Source organism: Eublepharis macularius, chromosome 10, assembly GCF_028583425.1.
Source record: "Eublepharis macularius isolate TG4126 chromosome 10, MPM_Emac_v1.0, whole genome shotgun sequence".
NCBI lineage: Eukaryota > Metazoa > Chordata > Lepidosauria > Squamata > Eublepharidae > Eublepharis > Eublepharis macularius.
Window position 1 is genome coordinate 69,149,753 of NC_072799.1, and position 19,287 is coordinate 69,169,039.

Consider the following 19,287-nt stretch of genomic DNA (forward strand, 5'->3'; position numbering starts at 1 on the left):
GAACATGTCTGGCATGAAAAAGCGATGCAAAATGGGATGTAGTCAAGGCTAGTGCACCCATTGCCAACTGCCCAGGAGATCCTCCTTCCATCTGCTTCTCCTGGAGTACTCTGCCTATGAGAAGAAGAAACAAAGTTTATTCCTGTTTGGATTTGGACATCTACGCTTACCTTGTTACTATCAGGATTGAGATAGACCTTATGAATGTTTCTATGGATGTATTTTCTAAAACCTGAGATATTTTTGGCATTGGTTATAGAATATTGATGTGGTAGACCCAATGTTTGGGCAGTAGTGTTATTTACAAAGTATTAATATTTTTTGTACATATTACACTTGCACTTTCTTAAAAATGTTTAAAAAATAATATATTATACTAGTTGGTGGTCTCTTTGGACCTTGGGTCCCCCTTTTTTGTATAGTTCAGCTTAGAGACCATTCTCTTCAATTTGTTGACCCACCAACATGGCACCTTCCAAGTGTTTCTAGAAAGTGAGCGAGGCCAAATGATTGGCCATTGGAGATCTTATTGGCTGTGAAGATTAACATTGTTTTGATGGCAGCTGCAGGTTTACCCAGTGTTGAGTTATTTTCTCTTTTACTCCTCATTCTCAGTATATTTTTAAAAAATTATTCCACTTGTCCGCTGGTGCCCAAAGGTTAAAAGGGTAGGGGACCCCTGATCTACTCTACTATGAAGTGCTAATGGCTCAAACCAAAAGCCTTATATTTCATGCACCATTTGTCTACCACCTGGAAGTAGGAATTGCAGGCAGTAATATCTGGAATACTACCACCACAGATCAGAATCCTCCTAGATTCTGGTGATTCTGGAGATCTGGTCTCTGTCATATAGTTTGTCTGCTGTATTCCTTCAATTGGGAGAAGTTTATTATTCTTTTTATTTATTGGGATATTTATATACCACATTCTTCTTCATAGGTACCCCAAATAGCTTACAACAGCATTCTCACCGTCTCTATTTATCTTCACAACAACAACCCAGTGAGGTAGATTAGGCTGAGAGAAAAGATCTGTATCAAGAACACCCAGCAAGCTTCCACAGCAGTATGAGAATCTGATCTGGATTGCCCAGATCTCTGTCTGACCACTATGCTGGTTGGCAAAGAGTTTCTCTACATGAGACGCCTCAGTGTGTGTTCATCAAGTGTAGGGAGACACAATGTTAGCTGGGAAGCATAGTTTAAAAAAGAGCTGGAGGAGATCGCTCCACAGAGGGTTTATCAGTTTCATCTTCACCTCCCTGAAGGCTCTGTCAATTTTACCTCTCCAGTCTAAAACTGTGTGGGATCGCAACCAGAGGGCAGCAAAGAATAGAAATGGGCTGAACCTGCCTTCCAGAGCTGAGCTTGGACCTGGAGAGGTTATAATGGACTGAAGTTTCCCTTCTGGCATTGCACAGCCCCACACACAGCTCTAGTGTATAGCAAAACCTTTGCCCTGCCACCAGCTCTGTCTTTTTAAACTACTCTTCCTGGCTAACATTGCATCTTCTGACACATGTTCTTCATGTATCAGATGTCTCATGTAGAGAGACTCAAAGTCACTGGAAGAAATCACTATGCTACCCTCAGACTCATTGACTGACTGCTGCTCCCTCTGTTCCAGGTAATTGCTTTCTTTCTAGCTCTGCTATAGGCAGTCCAAGTCTCTCCTTGCATCACCATCATTACCTAGTGAATGGAAGTAACCTGCTCCCCAGTGATTTCCAAAAACCTTTCTTCACCTTCAATTCCTCAATGGCCTTTTCTTCTGGCATCTGGAAAGTGTCTACTCAGTATGCATTACAGTCCCACACAATAAACATTACAGTCCCAGCGAAGACCTCTTGCTAACCCATGGAAAGAAATGTGCAGTGCTTTATGAAATGCTCACACTTCACCTGGACTTTAACTTGCATAGTATGCATGATAGCAATACTTATTTGTCCAGGATATTACTTAGACATAATAATGACTTTGAATGCCAAACTAAAAGTTAATCCTATTTTGTGCATTCTAGATCTGCTAAGTGTTTAATGAATCTTCAGGTGACACAACACATACCTCCCTCCACCACTCTCTCTTGCTTTCTCCCTCCCTCTCTTTGGTCTTGCTCAGTTAATGGGAAACTTGAACCACACATTTCCAAAAAGCTAAGACAGTATGGAGGGTCTGATTGATGAGTCTCTAGTGGTGTAGATTCTTTCCCAACTGTTTGTGCATCGTTACAGGTGATTTTCTCTTAATAGAGTCAGTTTGGTGTAGTTGTCAGGAGGAGAGGTGGGACTCTAATCTGGAAAACCAGGTTTGATTTCCCCCTCCTCCACTTGAAGCCAGCTGGGTGACCTTGGGTCTGTCACAGCTCTTCCAGAGCTCTCTCAGCCCCACCCACCTCACAGGGTGTTTTGTTGTGGGGATAATATTGGCATACTTGGTAAACTGCTATGAGTGGGCATTAAGTTGTCCTGAAGGGCGGTATATAAATCTATTATTATTATTCAAATTATCCAAAACACAATCAACAATAAGCAGAGGTCACATGTTATTATTGATTGGCCTTGTTAAGCTGATAAAAGTTTCCACCGGAGACCTAAGTATCCTTGTATCATCATCATCATCATCATCATCATCATCATCATCATCATCATCATCATCATCATCTGAATTATTTGAAACACAATCAAGAATAAGCAGAGGTCACATGTTACTGATTGGCCTAGCTAAGCTGATACAAGTTTTCACCGGAGACCTAATTATCAACCAGATATTGGCGTAATATGTACGCTGTTCCAAGTAGCACCATCTTTTGCAGTTCTCTAGGTGTTATGTCAGAAGGCTGCAAAGTTTTTTGAGATGATTCCAAGTTCCCCGATGACAATGGGGACTAGTTGCATTCTTCTTCCATAGTTGGGTGGTTTCTATTGCCAGATCTCTATATTTAGTCATTTGACTCTGGCATCCCCAGGAATTGTAATATTTATTATTGTTGTTGTTGTTGTTTTGTTGTTGTTAGTGTTGTTGTTGTTGTTGCTATCATCATCATCATCATCATCATCATCATCATCATCATCATCATCATCATCATTAAAAACACTTCATTGGTGTTTGTATGGCTTATGGCTTCGGCCGGAAAAGCAATAAACATAAAAACACTTCATGGATGTCAAGAGAAGCCCACAAATGAAAATATTATCTCTAGGAAATGGCTACATTTTCACCACTTAGAAAATAGCATGATGACATCTTATATGGATAAATATAGTAAGATAAACAGACTGATTAAATGGATCAGGTATGGGAAGGGCTCATGAACACAGCCTTCAAGCAGATATACAAGTGGATGGTGCTGTGATGTTTCACACTTGCTGTATCGGCTGATCAAATTTCTTGATAGCTGTTGCCTGAGTTCTGCCTAGAATATGTACTGAAGAACAACAAAGCCTCCAGGACGGAATTATTAAAACATAAGGCTTATTTTGTGTGATTAAAATCTAATGGAAACCTGCTGTTGAACTGAAGCTAGCACTCTGTGTAGCAAAGCAGTGCTCTGTAATCAGTAAATAAGTGCTTTCTGCTCTGGTGCCTCTCCTCGCAGTTAAGTGAGAGTCGCTGCAAGAATGTCGTCATGATCTTAGGATCTACAATAGCTTCTGGCTATGCGAGAGCTGCATTTCGAAACACATTTTTCATTATGAACAGAAACGACAAGCTAGCTGTGATGTAAATGAGGAATCATTTCTAATTTAGGCTGAAACTTTTCCCAAAAAATCCAGGATTATTTTATTGATCTAAACAGGTCTGAATTAGATGTTCAGATTTTTTTTCATGCATGATTTTATTACAGTGTTACAAATCAAGATACTTTAAATAAGAAGACTTTTTGGAGCATCTGCTGTTTTCACCTGAAAATAGGATTCTCGAAGTGATGGTCTCCTGGACCAGATTGGGCCACTTGATGGGTTACCATCTGCTCTGCCACTTGGCAAAATAAGATCCTGCTGTGCCTCCTCTTCTCTTAGAATAGAAAGTTATGTTCATGCAGCCAGCAGGAGAGGGAGAAATAGAGGTATGCAAGACAAAGAAGATACGTCAACTCAAAGATGTATTGGGAAGGGGTGTGTTTTGCAGCAGCAGACAGAAAGGAGAGCCAGAGGTGTTTGTGACTGAGCTGGGGATGGGAGGACAGAGGGCATCTATGGCCAGGGTCTTCCCCACTTCCTTCTCGTTTTGATCATTGGTGAGGGAGACACAGAATTCAGCATCTGAATTTTATCATTTGATTTTAAAATGCCTTTTAGGTAGCCCATAAGGTAGCAATAACAGTATGCAGGCAATGTTTGTAAAAAGCAAGAATGTCATGGTGCAAGATTTCTAATCTTCAAGGGGCAGTTCTTCAGTGTGCTGTGTATCACATTTTCACTTCCCAGGAACAGCAGAAGCGAAAGAGTAAATTCCTCAAAAAATATGTGCGTGTTAAATTGAAATAATTTATTTACTTTTCAGTCCTGTGGGTGTTCTGTCAAAGTTAAATGAGTTTAATGAAGATTACTCCCAAGTAAATATTCACAGTACTGCAAACTAAGAGTGTTAGACTCTTCTAAAGTCATAACTCTCCTTAGGATTACACAGTAATTCATACAGCAGTACTCAGTTATTTTGCTGCAGAATGTGGAATACATTTTAGGGCTGACAAAAATATAGGCAGCCATGTTGGTCCATGGAAGAAAATGCAACAACAGGAGCCCAACCTAGGCTAAATCAGGCCTGATCCAGGCCAATTTGGGCCCGATCTAGTCTGAAGCAGGCCCGATTTGAGCTGATTTGGCCTGGATTGGACCACTGCAGAGCATGGGAGTGCTGTTGCACTCTGCAGCATCCTCGTCCAGGGTGATTCAAGCATAATATGTGCCGGTTTGGCCCCAATTCAGGCCAATTTGGGCTGCTGCAGCACGTGGAAGCACACTGTGTGGCCCAGGAGTGCACCCCAGGAGGCATGTTCACCCCACTGGCTAGGTAAGCGGGGGTGGAGGATGGAAGGTGGGAGCAAGGGATTCTCCGTACCCAGCAGAGCACTGGCAACCTTTTCGATTCACCAAGCCCTGCTCTCCCAGACTCCACCATCATATCTTCCAGAATTTCCCAACCTGGAGCTGGCAACGCTATTTTAATTACACCTTCAGAAGGAGTAATCTGTTTAGAAAATGAAATACTATTGTTCAGAATGCTCAAAGACTTCCCTTCTGTACAAAGAAGCAACTGGCAAACCTTAGAAAATAGAGAAAGCACTTTTTTCTCATTAAAGTCTTATTTTATATATTTTAAAATATCAGTGCATAAATCCCAGCCCATTTACTTATTTATTTAGACAATTATACCCATTGTTTTTTCTCCCCAATAAGGACCCAAAGCATCTTTCAATACTTCCCCCCCTTCTCTGTTTTGTCCTTACAACAACTACCCTGCAGGGTAGATTAGTCTGGTTGGCCTAAGGTCATCCATCAAGCTTCCAAGGCAGAGTGTGGATTTAAACATGGGTCTTCTGGATGCGAGTTCAACACTCTCACCACTTCTCAAATAAAATCCAGCCTCCGTTATCTTAATGCAGCCAGCGGCATCATGGATACTGGAAGTCAGCCCAGTGTGAAAGACCTGGCATTTTAATGTATTCCTTAACAAGTGGGGTTATAATGAGACTTCCCCTCCTCCTGACATGCAGGTTGGGATGAGATAACTTTTGGCTAACAGAAGATACTGCTTAATTGCCTTCTGATATCTTCATTAACATAAGCCATTTGACAGAGAAACTCTTTCATAGTGCTGAATCCTCTAACTTTTCAACACAAAGCTGGTAACGGCTACTGCAGAAATGAATTCATTCATTTGAAATGTTTACATCATTTTAGTTTTGACATCTTCCAAGGGAGTGAACGGTTTAGACACTCACCACTGAGGAAAGCCAACAGAAACAATAAAATCAATCCAAGAAATGGTATACAGAAAAAGTTTTGTGACATGCCTGGTGTGAAGCAAGAGGGCCTCTAAGCCTGGCTGTGTCCAAGGGTGAAGCCTACGTTTTTGTTTACCTATCCAGAACTATGCTGCTGCCTGTTCCTTGGTGCACCCTATATTCCCCGGAGGATGCTTCATTCAGCAGACAAACATCTACCGGTGATCCCTGGCCCCAAGGAGATTCGCCTTGCCTCGACCAGGACCAGGGCTTTTCAGCCCTGGCACCAACCTGGTGATACTCTCTGTCTGTGGAAACTTGGGCCCAGCGGGACCTGTTATTGTTCTGCTGGGTCTGTAAGACAGAGATGTACTGCCAGGCTTATGGGGGTTGAGGCAGGCATATTACGCAACCGGTCTCCTACCAAGGGGGGGGGCGTGTGCCCCCTTGATTCTGCTGTTGATTCAATAGTTGGCCACCCTATCCTATGTGCCCAAATGACTGAAGATGAGATTGTGCAATATGTGCACTGCACTTAGAATTTTTTAACAAACTGTAATTTGTTTTTTATGCTACCAGTGTTTTATTTTTTTATGTATCTTAATTGTTGTGATCCTCTTTGAGCCTGCTTGCAGGGAGAGCAGACTTCGAATGTAATAAATAAAATAAATACATAAACAAACAAAAAACTATTGGCATGACTTTATGGTGGAACCTGTGTGTGTGCTGCCATGAGCCCATTTCTTACTTTGGTCTTTACTGATAATACGCTTGCCAAAATGTTATCTACCACACGACTGAATGATTTCCTTTCTGTACTCAGCTTTATGCTTGTTTTCAAATTTGTCTGCTACCGCAGCCTATTCACTGAATGTCCTAACTGTGGTTCATTATTATATATTGCTCCTTGAATGTCCTAGCTTTTAATTATGTTGTATTTCACCTGCACTGTGTAATTTATCTTGGGTCTCAGCGTGGAAGGCATAACGACAACAATAGTAATAGTAATAGTAATAGTAATAGTAATAGTAATAGTAATAGTAATAGTAATAGTAATAGTAATAGTAAGTAATAGTAATAGTAATAGTCAGGGCTTTTTTTCAGGGGGAACGCTGGGGAACGGAGTTCCGGAACCTCTTGAAAATGGTCACATGACTGGTGGCCCTGCCCCTGATCTCCAGACAGAGGGGAGTTGAGATTGCCCTACGCGCTGCCAAGCGGCGCGAAGGGCAATCTAAACTCCCCTCTGTCTGGAGATCAGGGGGCAGGGCCACCAACCATGTGACCATTTTCTCTGAGGGCAACCCACTGAGTTCCACCACTTCTTTTCCCAGAAAAAATCCCTGGTAATAGTAATAGCAGTAGCAGTAGCAGTAGCAGTAGCAGTAGCAATGCAAACTGTGAATGACTTCTGGAGTCTTGGACACCTGTGGTTGGTGACTATTTTTTTCCCCCTACCATTCCAGGGAAAGGAGAACAGGGAAAGCCATACCCTCTCACAGAAGAAGACAATGATGATGCTGCTTACCGGGAAAATGGTTTCAATATTTTTGTGAGCAACAACATTGCCCTGGAGCGCTCGTTGCCAGACATTCGACATCCAAAGTAAGTAATTGACTGTTTTGCTGCATGCCTCTGCTTAGTTTACAATCATATGGAGAAATGTTCAGATCGAGCAGAAAATTATAACATGGGCTGCTGTAGCTCTAGTTGTTCTGTTTCATTTACATCCATTTGAAGTAAGGAACAAAGGAAGATGGTGAGATCGCTACGAGCACTGTTCAGCCTTCCAATATGGAGGGGATATGAGGTTTCAGTAGGCAGGTGCAGAGGTAGAAACAGTGAAAGTCAACATTGGCAAGCTTTTGACTTGGATGACAAAAATCTATTCCAAGTGGTAGCTAAGATGATTAGATACCTCATTCTGTCTCTCACTATTTTATGATAGTTTTGTTATCTACATAAAATAATGGGGCAGTTTGTTGTGCTTTGAACCATTTTGTCTGATGTGTTGCACTGATGGGGAGCCAACGGATATTAGTTGTTCAAAAGGCAAAAATGTTGCTCCAGATACTCTGGGATACAAAGTGATAATCATTCCTGTATTTATAAACATATATCATGAAGTCCTGAACCTACATAACCAATTAAACCCAAATGGTTGGCTGATGAAAAATCCCAAGGTGGAAACCAATGTCCAATATAACCTCCCGCATATACGGGGTAAGTTCACAATGGTTGGTGTCCACAATTTGTTGATGATAGCAGCAACGACACAGTTCACCGAAAATTGCAGCAACTGCGTTCACTGAAGTCAATGGCAACGGCAACGGCAAAGAGCTACACCGGTCTCTTTGTCCTTTCACTCGTTTCAAATATAATATCTTCTTCAGGCCATTATTTATCCATGTCTTATTTCCATAGGTTTGACCTCCAACTCACTGTCCTTTGTGAGTTGGAGGTCAAACCTATGGAAATAAGACATGTGTCATTGGTGCTGTCATCAACAAATTGTGGACACCAACCATTGTGAACTTACCCCGCATATGTGGGAGGTTATATTGGACGTTGGTTCCCACCTTGGGATTTTTCATCAGCCAACCATTTGGGTTTCATTTTTTGTGTAGGTTCGGGACTTCATGATATATGTATATAAATACAGTGGTGAATTATATTGTATGATTTTTGAGTATTGGTGACTTCTTGAGCTTGTGTGCTCCCTTTAGCTTTGTATTGAGTAGAATTGACAACCTCCAGGTGGAGCTTGGAGATCCCCTAGCATTACAACAGATTTCCAGATTAGACATGGGCACAATCCAAAAAAAAATACCGATCAAGCCAATTGTGGATCCATGCTGGTGACAACCCCAGATCACCGATTCACTCTGATCAAGTCCCATTTCCGATCTGGGATCTGGGATCGGAGGGGCACCCCCCCACACACACATACACATGCACACACTTAGAGCAGAGGGGGGAGTTTTTAACACGGTGTTCTCTCTCTCTCTCTCTCTCTCTCTCTCTCACACACACACACACACACACACACACAAACACACACACACACATTTAGAGCAGAGGGGGGGAGTTTTTAACCTGGCATTTTCTTTCTCACACACACACATATGCATTTAGAGCAGAGGGGGGGGAAAGTTTTTAACCCAGCGTTTTCTCTCTCACACACACACACACACGCACGCACTTAGAGCAGAAGGGGGGGAGTTTTTAACTCGTCCCTGCCTCTCCAAATAGAGAGAGAGAGAGAGACCTCGTCAACAAGTTTCAGCCAGCTTTTTAAAAAAGCAGGGATAGAATCCATTCCTCCCCACCCAATTTTAAAAGCAAACAGCCACTCTTCCAAACGCATATTTTAAACTGGAAGAAAGTAAAACCAGGATCCACATGGATCCTCGTGGATCCTATGGTTTTTTAAATATGAAAAACACAAATGAAACATCAAATCACATACCAGCTTCTTGCAAAAACCAGGCACTGGGCTGAGAAGCCATGAGGAGTGAGATATCTCTTTTCAGTTAACTCTTTCAGCACTGAACGAACTCAGGAGAGGAGTGCAAAACAGCTTGATAGCTGCTCTCAAAGCAAAGGGAGGGGTTTTTGTTTTCTCTCTCTCTTAACCCCTTCCTCTCTCAATCACTTTGCTTATATTTTTCTCAGGAAGCCACTGTTTGCTTTTCCTCACTAGGAGAAATATTATCAAGTTTCAAACAGAGCTCAGGCATTCCCCTGCCTCCGTTGCCTGGGGAACAGATTATTGGCACGTGAAAGTCTAGCTTTCCGATCCTATCACGATCGCCCCGGTCCAGCCTCCTCCCGACTGCTGGATCGTTTGCCATGGAAGACAACGATCCACCAGGTCACGATTGAAACATTGACATTATCGTGGGTTTTTTTTGTATCGTAATGCAGATCGTGCCCATCTCTACTCCAGATGACAGAGATCAGTTCCTCTGGAGATAGTGGCAGATTCAGAGGACGGACTTTGGCAACATACCTCACTAAAGTCCCTCCACTCTCAAGGTTCTACCCTCAAATCTCCAGGAATTTCCCAACCCAGAGCTGGCAACTCTAATTTGGAGCTAGCATGGTATAGTGGTTAAAATGTCATACCAGGATCTGGGAGGCCTAGATTCAAATCCCCAGTCTGCTGGGGAAGCTCACTGGGAGACATTGGGCTAATCATACATACTCAGCCTAACCATGGTGATGCATAGGACAGTTTGCAAAAATTAACTCCCAACAAAAATTGTGACCATTGAAATAAGCATGATATTTAAAAATCCCCAGATTTATTTACAGTACAATCCTAAACATACACCCTTTTAGCCATGGAAACATATTTTGATAAAATATTAATAGCAAATAACATTGCCCCCCCCCAGTCAGAATGAAGAGGATTCGGAACTAAAGGGGTGCCTTATAAAATACAACAACAAATCCTTCAACTTGGCAAGGAACTAACTGGTGGTACAGGTCGGGCCCTGGGGTCACTACAGACCTCTGCCCTGACCTGTCGGTGCAAGCCACCTGATGGCCTGGGTGCGAGCCATCCATTGTACAGTTGGGGCCCAGCCTGGCCAGGTGATGTGGTTCACCCCCTTAAAGCTCCCCAATGTAGCTGTAAAGCTGGGGAAGGACTGGCTCATCCAGGGGTCCCCAGGGCATCTGTCCTCGCAACTGGGCCATGAAGCCGCCAGCTGCTCCTGACAATTCTTCACCAATGGGGATATACTAAGGCTCCGGCCCACTCCTGTCCCTGCTAACCTGCCCCAGGGACATGGAATCAATCCACCTTGGCCAATTATCTCCCTCTTCTGACAGTGCAAGGTAGACGAAAAGTGCCTGACCTGATTGCCAATTGTGGGAAAGAAGAAAAAATTCCTACCTGGTTCCGCTAACAGCGGCTGGCTAGACCGACACTGAAATAGGGTGAGGTGGGTAGGCCGAGTACAAGGCAAACTGAATGCCAAGGGATGGAGCAGCCCACTAAGGCTGTGCAGCTCTGCCCCACTGGTGTACCTGGAACGCTGCAGCCTCCCCCTCCTTCAAGGAGGCAAATTATGGCCCCGGCCAAAGCAGAGGTTGCCGCCATCCAGGAGTGCTGCAATGTTGTTATATAATAGGTATCTGTCATTGATTTCTATGAGAATTATGAATGAAAAAATGGAAGGCAAAAGCAAGTTTCATACTAAATGTCTTACTCCTCTATGCATAATCAGTATCCAATGGTTAAAGGCTGAGACTAGTTTTGTAAACATAACGGGACTTTACATAGCAGACTTCTGCGGTATATCATAAACCATTTAGAAATGGAAGGGATGTATTGTCGAAGGCTTTCACGGCCGGAGAACGATGGTTGTTGGGGGTTTTCCGGGCTGTCTTGCCGTGGTCTTGGCATTGTAGTTCCTGACGTTTCGCCAGCAGCTGTGGCTGGCATCTTCAGAGGTGTAGCACCAAAAGACAGAGATCTCTCAGTGTCACAGTGTGGAAAAGATGTAGGTCATTTGTATCTACTCAGGAGGGGTGGGGTTGAGCTGAGTCATTCTGTAAGAGTTTCCCAGGGTGTGGAATGCTAATGGCGGGAGGCTTCACTGTATCCTGAGGCGGTTCTTTTGCATATGGATTGGTGCTTGATGTGCTAATCTTCTCTGCAGGGCTATTGTCGGGTGTGGAGTGTTTTGTTGGCCTGGTGTTTTTCAGAACTGGAGCCCATGCTCTGTTCATTCTTAAGGTTTCTTCTTTCCTGTTGAAGTTTTGCTTATGCTTGTGAATTTCAATGGCTTCCCTGTGCAGTCTGACAAAGTAGTTGGAAGTGTTGTCCATCGGGACCACAAAGCGTAGCATCCAGACAAGAATAAAAGAACATGAAAGACACTGCAGACTTGGACAGCCTGAAAAATCAGCAGTGGCTGAACATAGCCTAACTCAAACAGGGCACAGTATCTTATTCCAGGACACCAAAATACTGGACAACACTTCCAACTACTTTGTCAGACTGCACAGGGAAGCCATTGAAATTCACAAGCATAAGCAAAACTTCAACAGGAAAGAAGAAACCTTAAGAATGAACAGAGCATGGGCTCCAGTTCTGAAAAACACCAGGCCAACAAAACACTCCACACCCGACAATAGCCCTGCAGAGAAGATTAGCACATCAAGCACCAATCCATATGCAAAAGAACCGCCTCAGGATTCAGTGAAGCCTCCCGCCATTAGCATTCCACACCCTGGGAAACTCTTACAGAATGACTCAGCTCAACCCCACCCCTCCTGAGTAGATACAAATGACCTACATCTTTTCCACACTGTGACACTGAGAGATCTCTGTCTTTTGGTGCTACACCTCTGAAGATGCCAGCCACAGCTGCTGGCGAAACGTCAGGAACTACAATGCCAAGACCACGGCAAGACAGCCCGGAAAACCCCCAACAACCAATGGAAGGGATCTTCAAAATCAATTGACACTGTCTGGGAGTATGGTATTTTTTAAAAAAACACTACTTGGAGATCCTGGCCAAAGTGTAATCTATGCTTCCAGAAACATTTTTCTTAGCTATCTCATTACCACCTATTTACGTTTTTTGACCATCATATGACTGAAGGGTTCAGGGAAGCTACACATGATGCTGGCAGTTCCGCAAGTGAGCTCCCAAGTGTTGTTTTCTTTTTAAAAATAAGTGTGTAGGGATTTAATTTGTTTCATGACTAGGATGTGGATGGAAGGGAGTTAAGCTGTCTGTGGTTCTGTTAGGGCAACATACAGATCCCACTATATATGGGGCCATTTGGGGTTGGAAAAACCCCAAACCTCTGCAGGCTGTGGTCTTGATCTGAGTCAGGGTCCTGTACAGCTACTTATAAAAGGAGAAAAGTGCTTGAAAGATCATTCATGAAATACCAGTATCTTACATATAAGTTTGGCCCTCTTTTCCTGTCATATTTTGCATCAGTCCTCTACAAATGGTAGAGCTACATCTTATGAGAAGTACAGGGTAGCCACTGAAAAAATGGTCTGTAGTAAGATCCTCCTTCCCCACCTCCAGGATTGGTAGCATAGCTTCACTCATGATGACACTGTGTTCCACATTATTGCCTTCTGCTGGACCGAGTGGAAAACACAGTGCCATCCTGTGCTGAGTTACTGTGCGGAAATCAGTGAGCTTAGACTGGAGTAACTCAGAATAGGATTGCACTGTTGGAATATGACGATGGCATGAGATAACTTAGGTATACTACCCATTATGAAGAGCCAAGGATGGAAGTCAACACTGTATTTGTTTTCAAAGTTGCCTGTGTTTGGGTTTTGGTTTTTAATGATGTGTGGTTCCATCTCAACAAAGAAAGATATTCAGGGCTGCAGTGCTGGATATCTCTATTTCAGCTTATTTTGTAGCTTAGTAAGTATAACAAATTCCAGCCTGGGTCTCAAGTCATTACTTTACAAAGCCAGAAATACCATTTATACAGAAGCACTCATAAACGTAAAATTGTTATTTTTCTGATATTGAAGACGGAACAGCTTTTAAGAGTCTGGAAACCAATGACAAGATAGAGCCATCTTTGCCCGCTTGCACATCATTGCATCATTTCCCCCCTATCCACCATCTTCTCTGTTCAGATAGTTTGTACAGATTTTATTATCCTTTTTGACCAGATGAAAGTGGCACAAAAGAAATGACTTTGTATATCCTGAGTAATGGCAGCTTTCATTCCTAGTTCCACTTTTTTACAAACTATTGCCTAGCCTATATGTTGTTATACGGTCTGTCCTAAATAATGAACACAATAGATCTGAATTAAAGTTTTTTTAAAAATAGGCAAGTGCTTTGAGCACTGAGAAATATTCAGTCCTAATATGTGGAGCAATTGAACCAGTTGCTTTCTTAGAATACAGAATATGAATTGTCTCAAAAAAATGCTGTACTGACTCTGTAGATTTTAAGGAATACTTCCACCCATCATTATAAGTAATTAATCTAATTAGCACAATAGAGCCAGTCATCAAGGTCAGAGAGGGTTCTGCTTCACCAAGGGAAAACTCCAGCTACGCAGAAAAATATTACCTGTGTCCCCATTTTGGGAGAACAATATAAACACAAAACAAAGGATGATTACAGATTGTGCATATGCACAAGTACTGCAGAGGCAGCAGCTTTATTTATGCATTTATTAATTAATAATATTAATAATTAATATTAATATCCTGGCTCAAGGCAATTAACAAATCCAAATTTTAAAATATATGAAATTCAATAAAACTGCAAATGATCCTCCCCCAAATGCCTGCAGCTTATAAAAGCTCTAGCAAATAAAATAGACTTGTAGAACCTCCTAAAATTTTTGAAGGATTGTGCCCCCTCACCTTCTCAGGGAAAACAGTTTCTAGCCTTTGGGTGGGGCCCGGAGAGCTGCCAAAATTACCTCTGATCTCCAGACTCAGAGGTCATTTCTCCTGGAGGAAATGGCTGCTTCGGAGGTTTCAACCTCTGTGTCATTATTTTTATCTCTTACTCAGTACCTACCCACTCAGGCCTGCACCCCTAAATCTCCAGGAATTTCCCAGTCCAGAGGTGGCAACCCTACTGGGGGAGCCTGCTCCACAGAGCTATAATAGAAAACCATATGCTTTGGTTGATTACACAACAGCTACCTAAAAGCAGACCTTAACATGTACATAATTTTGTATTTGTTGGCCTGTGGTGCAGACCTGTGAAGGATTGCTGGTATATTGAATAAATGTACCGTTGTTAAGCAGAAACTCCTCTGGTTAAGTTCTAACCATGTTGCCTTTAATTTGGTTTATTTCCTTCTCAGCAATGAGAAAATCTCGTGCTTTGCCAAACCATTAAAATATGGTGGGGAGGTGGGAAGAGTTCTACTTATTTGCCAACTTTGCCTTTGTTGCCAGCATTAAATTAAAAAGTAAGAGCAGCAAAATAAAAATAAATATGTAGGTTGGATCAAGATGATGTAAGAGAACGTGTGCATGTATGCTTGTGATACACCCAATATTTCAATAAACGTATTAAACCAAATAAATCTATTTAGCCAAAAGTTATGTACAATTTCATTTTCCTAAATGTGGGGAAAGTGCTTTCCTTGTATACCCTCTCCAGCATAAGTCTCATAGTCTTGCTTTCTATGGGGGGTGTAAGGGTATGTGTATGGGGGTAAGTTATGTACTGTGTGAATAGATTTTTATAAGTCTTTCATGCTACATGCTAAAAGAGTTTTAAAAATCACCCACTTTTTATGCCAATCTTCCATCTTATTTTGCTAATCAATTTCCCAGCTATAAACATAATTTAGTTTGGTATTATATTTCCTTTCTATCTGTCTGTGGTATATCACAAAATCTTGTTAAATTTACAAATGTGCATACCTCAAATAGTGTGAACAACTTTGTAATATGCTGGACAGTGTTTTTTGCTATCTGAATTTACCTCATTTGAAAGTACAAGAACAATCTTAAATCAGGAATTGTATACTTATGATGCTGGAATATATGGAAATCCCGTGGCCAAATAGGCCCCATAAATTTTTCTTTTTCAATGACAATGATAGGGCAGAAATAATGACAGGCCTCGTGAGAAGTGAGATATCAAAGGTCAGTTCCATCCAGTATTCTAGGCCTGCACAATGGCTTCAGTAAAGAAGAACTTGAGGAGTGCTGAGTGGTGACTAGATACAATTCTGCTAGCTTCACTGCCACTTTGTTTCCAAGGGGCTGTGCAAAATGCTTGGCTTTTATTCCCTTTGGCAAAGCCTGAAACATGCCTGGAAGGGAAAGAAAAGCAGCTATTTAATTCTTTCCTGGCTTTTAAAGCCAGGAGGATAGTGCAGTAATGTTACAATGTTGCAATGTTATAATGTTACAACATTGCAACACTTTCTTGCCTTTAAAAAAGAGAGAGTGTGTGTGTGCATACCTCAAAGGAGGAGGGGAAAACCCACCATTTAGCCCTTTCCTGGCTTTTAAAGCCAGCAGGGAATAAGCAAACTCCTACAAACATTTGAAGCAGAACAGCCAGCATGCAGCAGCAGGGAAAGGGGCATTTAAACCCCAAATGAGCTGCTTGTTGGGGATCTCCAGGTTGTCTGCAGTGACAAACTGAAAATGAACCAAATGAACCAGCCTAAAGTTGGTCCAGGTTCGTCAGAAATGGGCTCTGATGAACTGCTGGTTCACGAACCAGCCCAGTTCGTGACCAACTTCGGTTCACATTTCAGTTCATGCCCATCTCTAATATGGACTAAAACAAAAAGAAAAGTCTGGACAGATAATTCATTTTTATCCCACTTCTTATCCAGAACAGCTGAACCTTGTTCAAATCTCCTTTGATTGACTTTAGTAGGGAGTCGGGGGACACTAATTGTTTTTCTACAGCTATCTTCAGTTAGGAGGTGAGAGGGATTCATAAATTTATCTTCATGGTTTAACCGTACCTTCAAGTGGTGATAGTCGTCTATTGCCTTCCATTTCTTCAGTAGAAATATGGATATATCAAAATTAATTTAAAACTCAGTAACATTTTGATAGCAATCTAAGTCATATAAAATACCATTATTTTAGAGAAAGAGATCAACGATCAAAATAAACTAATGAGTTGTTTAGATTGTCTAAGTTCTGCACCGCTGCTGTCTGGCCCAGAGCATGATTTCTGGGCAAAAGACTTTACTGGAAGTGCAAATAAAGGTAGAAGACAAGGGCATCCCTGCCTGGTGCCCCTAGCAGCAAACAGCTCTTGTCTATGGAGTCTCTTCTCCATGTAGAAGAAAATATCTTCATATTCAGAGTAAGAATAGTTATTGTCCTGTATGATTATCTCCTTAAAGGATCTTGACTATATTTTAGTATAACTAATATTTTGCCTGTTTCCATATATATTCCTAGATTGCAAAACTTGCTTGAGCAATCACTGTAGGCGAGGCAAACGGACATCTAAAATATGTTATAAAATTCAGCAAGGATACCATCCCTGCTAGGAGACTTATAGTACAATCCTAATGACACTTTCCTGGATGTAAGCCCTGTTAGTAGACTTCAGTAGGTTTCTGAGTATATCTACTTCACACTGCACTCTAAGCAGAGCCCATTGACTTCAATGGACTTGGAAGGGTGTAATTACACCAGTAGTTGGACCATATGTTAGTATACACTATTTGGAATTTGGTTGCCAGATCAGAAAGTGATTTGCCTTGCTGCCCTTAAAATATCATTTTGATTCAAATAAATAAATACTTTTTGAGCTTTGGGAATATATAATAAAGATTTTTTTTTTCTATGCAGCAGTGAGTTGTTTATACAGAAGGGTGATACTTACATTTGGCTTCCAGCCTGAATTTTTCAGCTGGAAGATTGTGTTTGTCTCTTCTTTTCTCCTCCTCTTATGGGACACTGCACTAATTAAATGTCATCTGCAGACTGTTTTTATAGCATCTACCAAAAATAATGCCCAGTTTCTTCTTCTAGTTGCTCATTTTGAAGTAGCAAATTGGTTCTTGTTCCAGTCTCTCATACCTACAGTTTCATTTCTTAGATTTAACTCTCCTTTGAACCCTGGATAATCTAATAGTAACTGGGTTCATCATGCCATTAGAAATGATTTTAAAAGTGGGGGATGTATTTTTAAAACTTGAATTTCCTCCCTGTAAAACACTGTCAGCTGCATGGGAAGACCAGTTTTGATTAAGGGAGACTGAGTGAGGATTGAAGGGTTAAATTCTCTCTTCCCATTCTGTGAGATCCCAGTCTGACTCAGGTATATGTGCACAATTGACCTGTCAAAGACTGATGGAGATCCATGATCTAATCACCTCTATAAGCATCTGGAATGCTTTTTTCTTGATATTATAGGAGAGTTCAAGCTATGGACTGTAGGAAGGTTGGTTCAACCATGTCCTCATTTATGTCCCATCAAGGTTGCATGTTTATCATGTTAGGAAACTGGTGCAGTCCCAACTAGTTATGTCCCATCAAGGTTGCATGTTTATCATGGTAGGAAACTGGCACAGAAGTGCATTTGACCAGTCCAGATTCAAAGACCCCTGACACTGAAAAACAAATAAATTCACAAAGAGAATCCATTAAAAAAGAATGTACATGGGAACAATGCCATGTGATAGCCTTAAAATATAATGCCAAATGCAAGCCTGTGTGTTGAAAAATTGGGGGAGGGACGACAAAGGGGAAAAATTTAGAGGCCCCAAATAGCATATTGATATTCATGCATAACACTAGCAACCATTGCACACTTTTGTTGTGCTTACCCCTCCAGTTAAAGAGTAAAGTTTTAATGGTAAATGGTATCATCTGATTAATTCTGAAAAATGTGAATATCCACTATTTGACACATTTTTGCTCTGCTCAGCATAAAGTCCCATCCTCTGGAATGAAGAAGCCTGACTATTATACCCCTGGGAAGCTTCTTGCTCTGACTGAATGGAAGGATGAGGCAAGCTTGGTGGAACATGGACCTTCTCCATCCAGACTCAACCACAGCCAGGCTTTCCAGAAGTCAACTACATTTTCTTTTCCCCTTTGCCCATTCAAGAAAACATTTCTAAAATGTTGATTCTGTTTGCTCTGTTTTCAAGGTTTTCCTGTTTATCTTTTAAAAGTTGCATGGCTTTCTCAGGTGAAGTATTTCACTTGAGGAGTCTGTTGCCATACCAAATGTTGCTATAGCTGCATGTCAATGGCCATGCTGGCTGAATGGCAGCACTTCTTCCCATTATTTACTGTTATGTTCTATTTATTTCTTTTGATTTATTTGTTTAGAAAGCCAGGCAGAATATCTCTAAGAGCATGCTTGGAAAGTTTCCTGTGCAAGCTCCATTCAAAGGAATGGGAGATATTTAGGGACACTATTCCCATTCATTTCAATGGGGCTTGCACAGAAAAGAATTTCCCAGTGGATTATACCCTGCACAAATAATTCAGTATAACGTATGTGTGTAAGGATTTTATATCCCATTCTTAGGAAATATATTAGAATTTAGCTCCAAGAAAAGCAAGATAAAAGGGTAATGTTTGTAACCCAGCATTGATTTGCATATGATTACCACAAAGAATTAACTCCCTTTTATCTAATCTATTTGTTTGAAATATTTTGTTTCTGCCTTATTGTCCTCAGGTCACCTGAAATTATCTACAACAATTCCCACTGGTCCGGGATGTTTCCACTTGGATGGGATCTTAATACATAATTACAGAGCATTAAAGTTACATTCACTTGCATTGTTGCCTTGATAAATATGCACTGCATATCAGCTTCAGCTCCAAAACAATATCCTGGTTTCTATTGGTGTTCAAAACAG

General features: G+C 41.5%; 1 protein-coding gene across 1 annotated transcript in view; it reads left to right on the forward strand.

Annotated features, from left to right (window-relative positions):
• The window catches only part of GALNTL6 (polypeptide N-acetylgalactosaminyltransferase like 6), an 802,779-nt gene that overhangs the window by 344,624 nt on the left and 438,868 nt on the right, over positions 1 to 19,287 (forward strand). Inside the window, exon 3 of the mRNA XM_054990605.1 lies at positions 7,416 to 7,554. Within this exon, the coding sequence (XP_054846580.1) occupies positions 7,416 to 7,554 (139 nt within the window). The remainder of the gene's footprint in view (positions 1 to 7,415; positions 7,555 to 19,287) is intronic.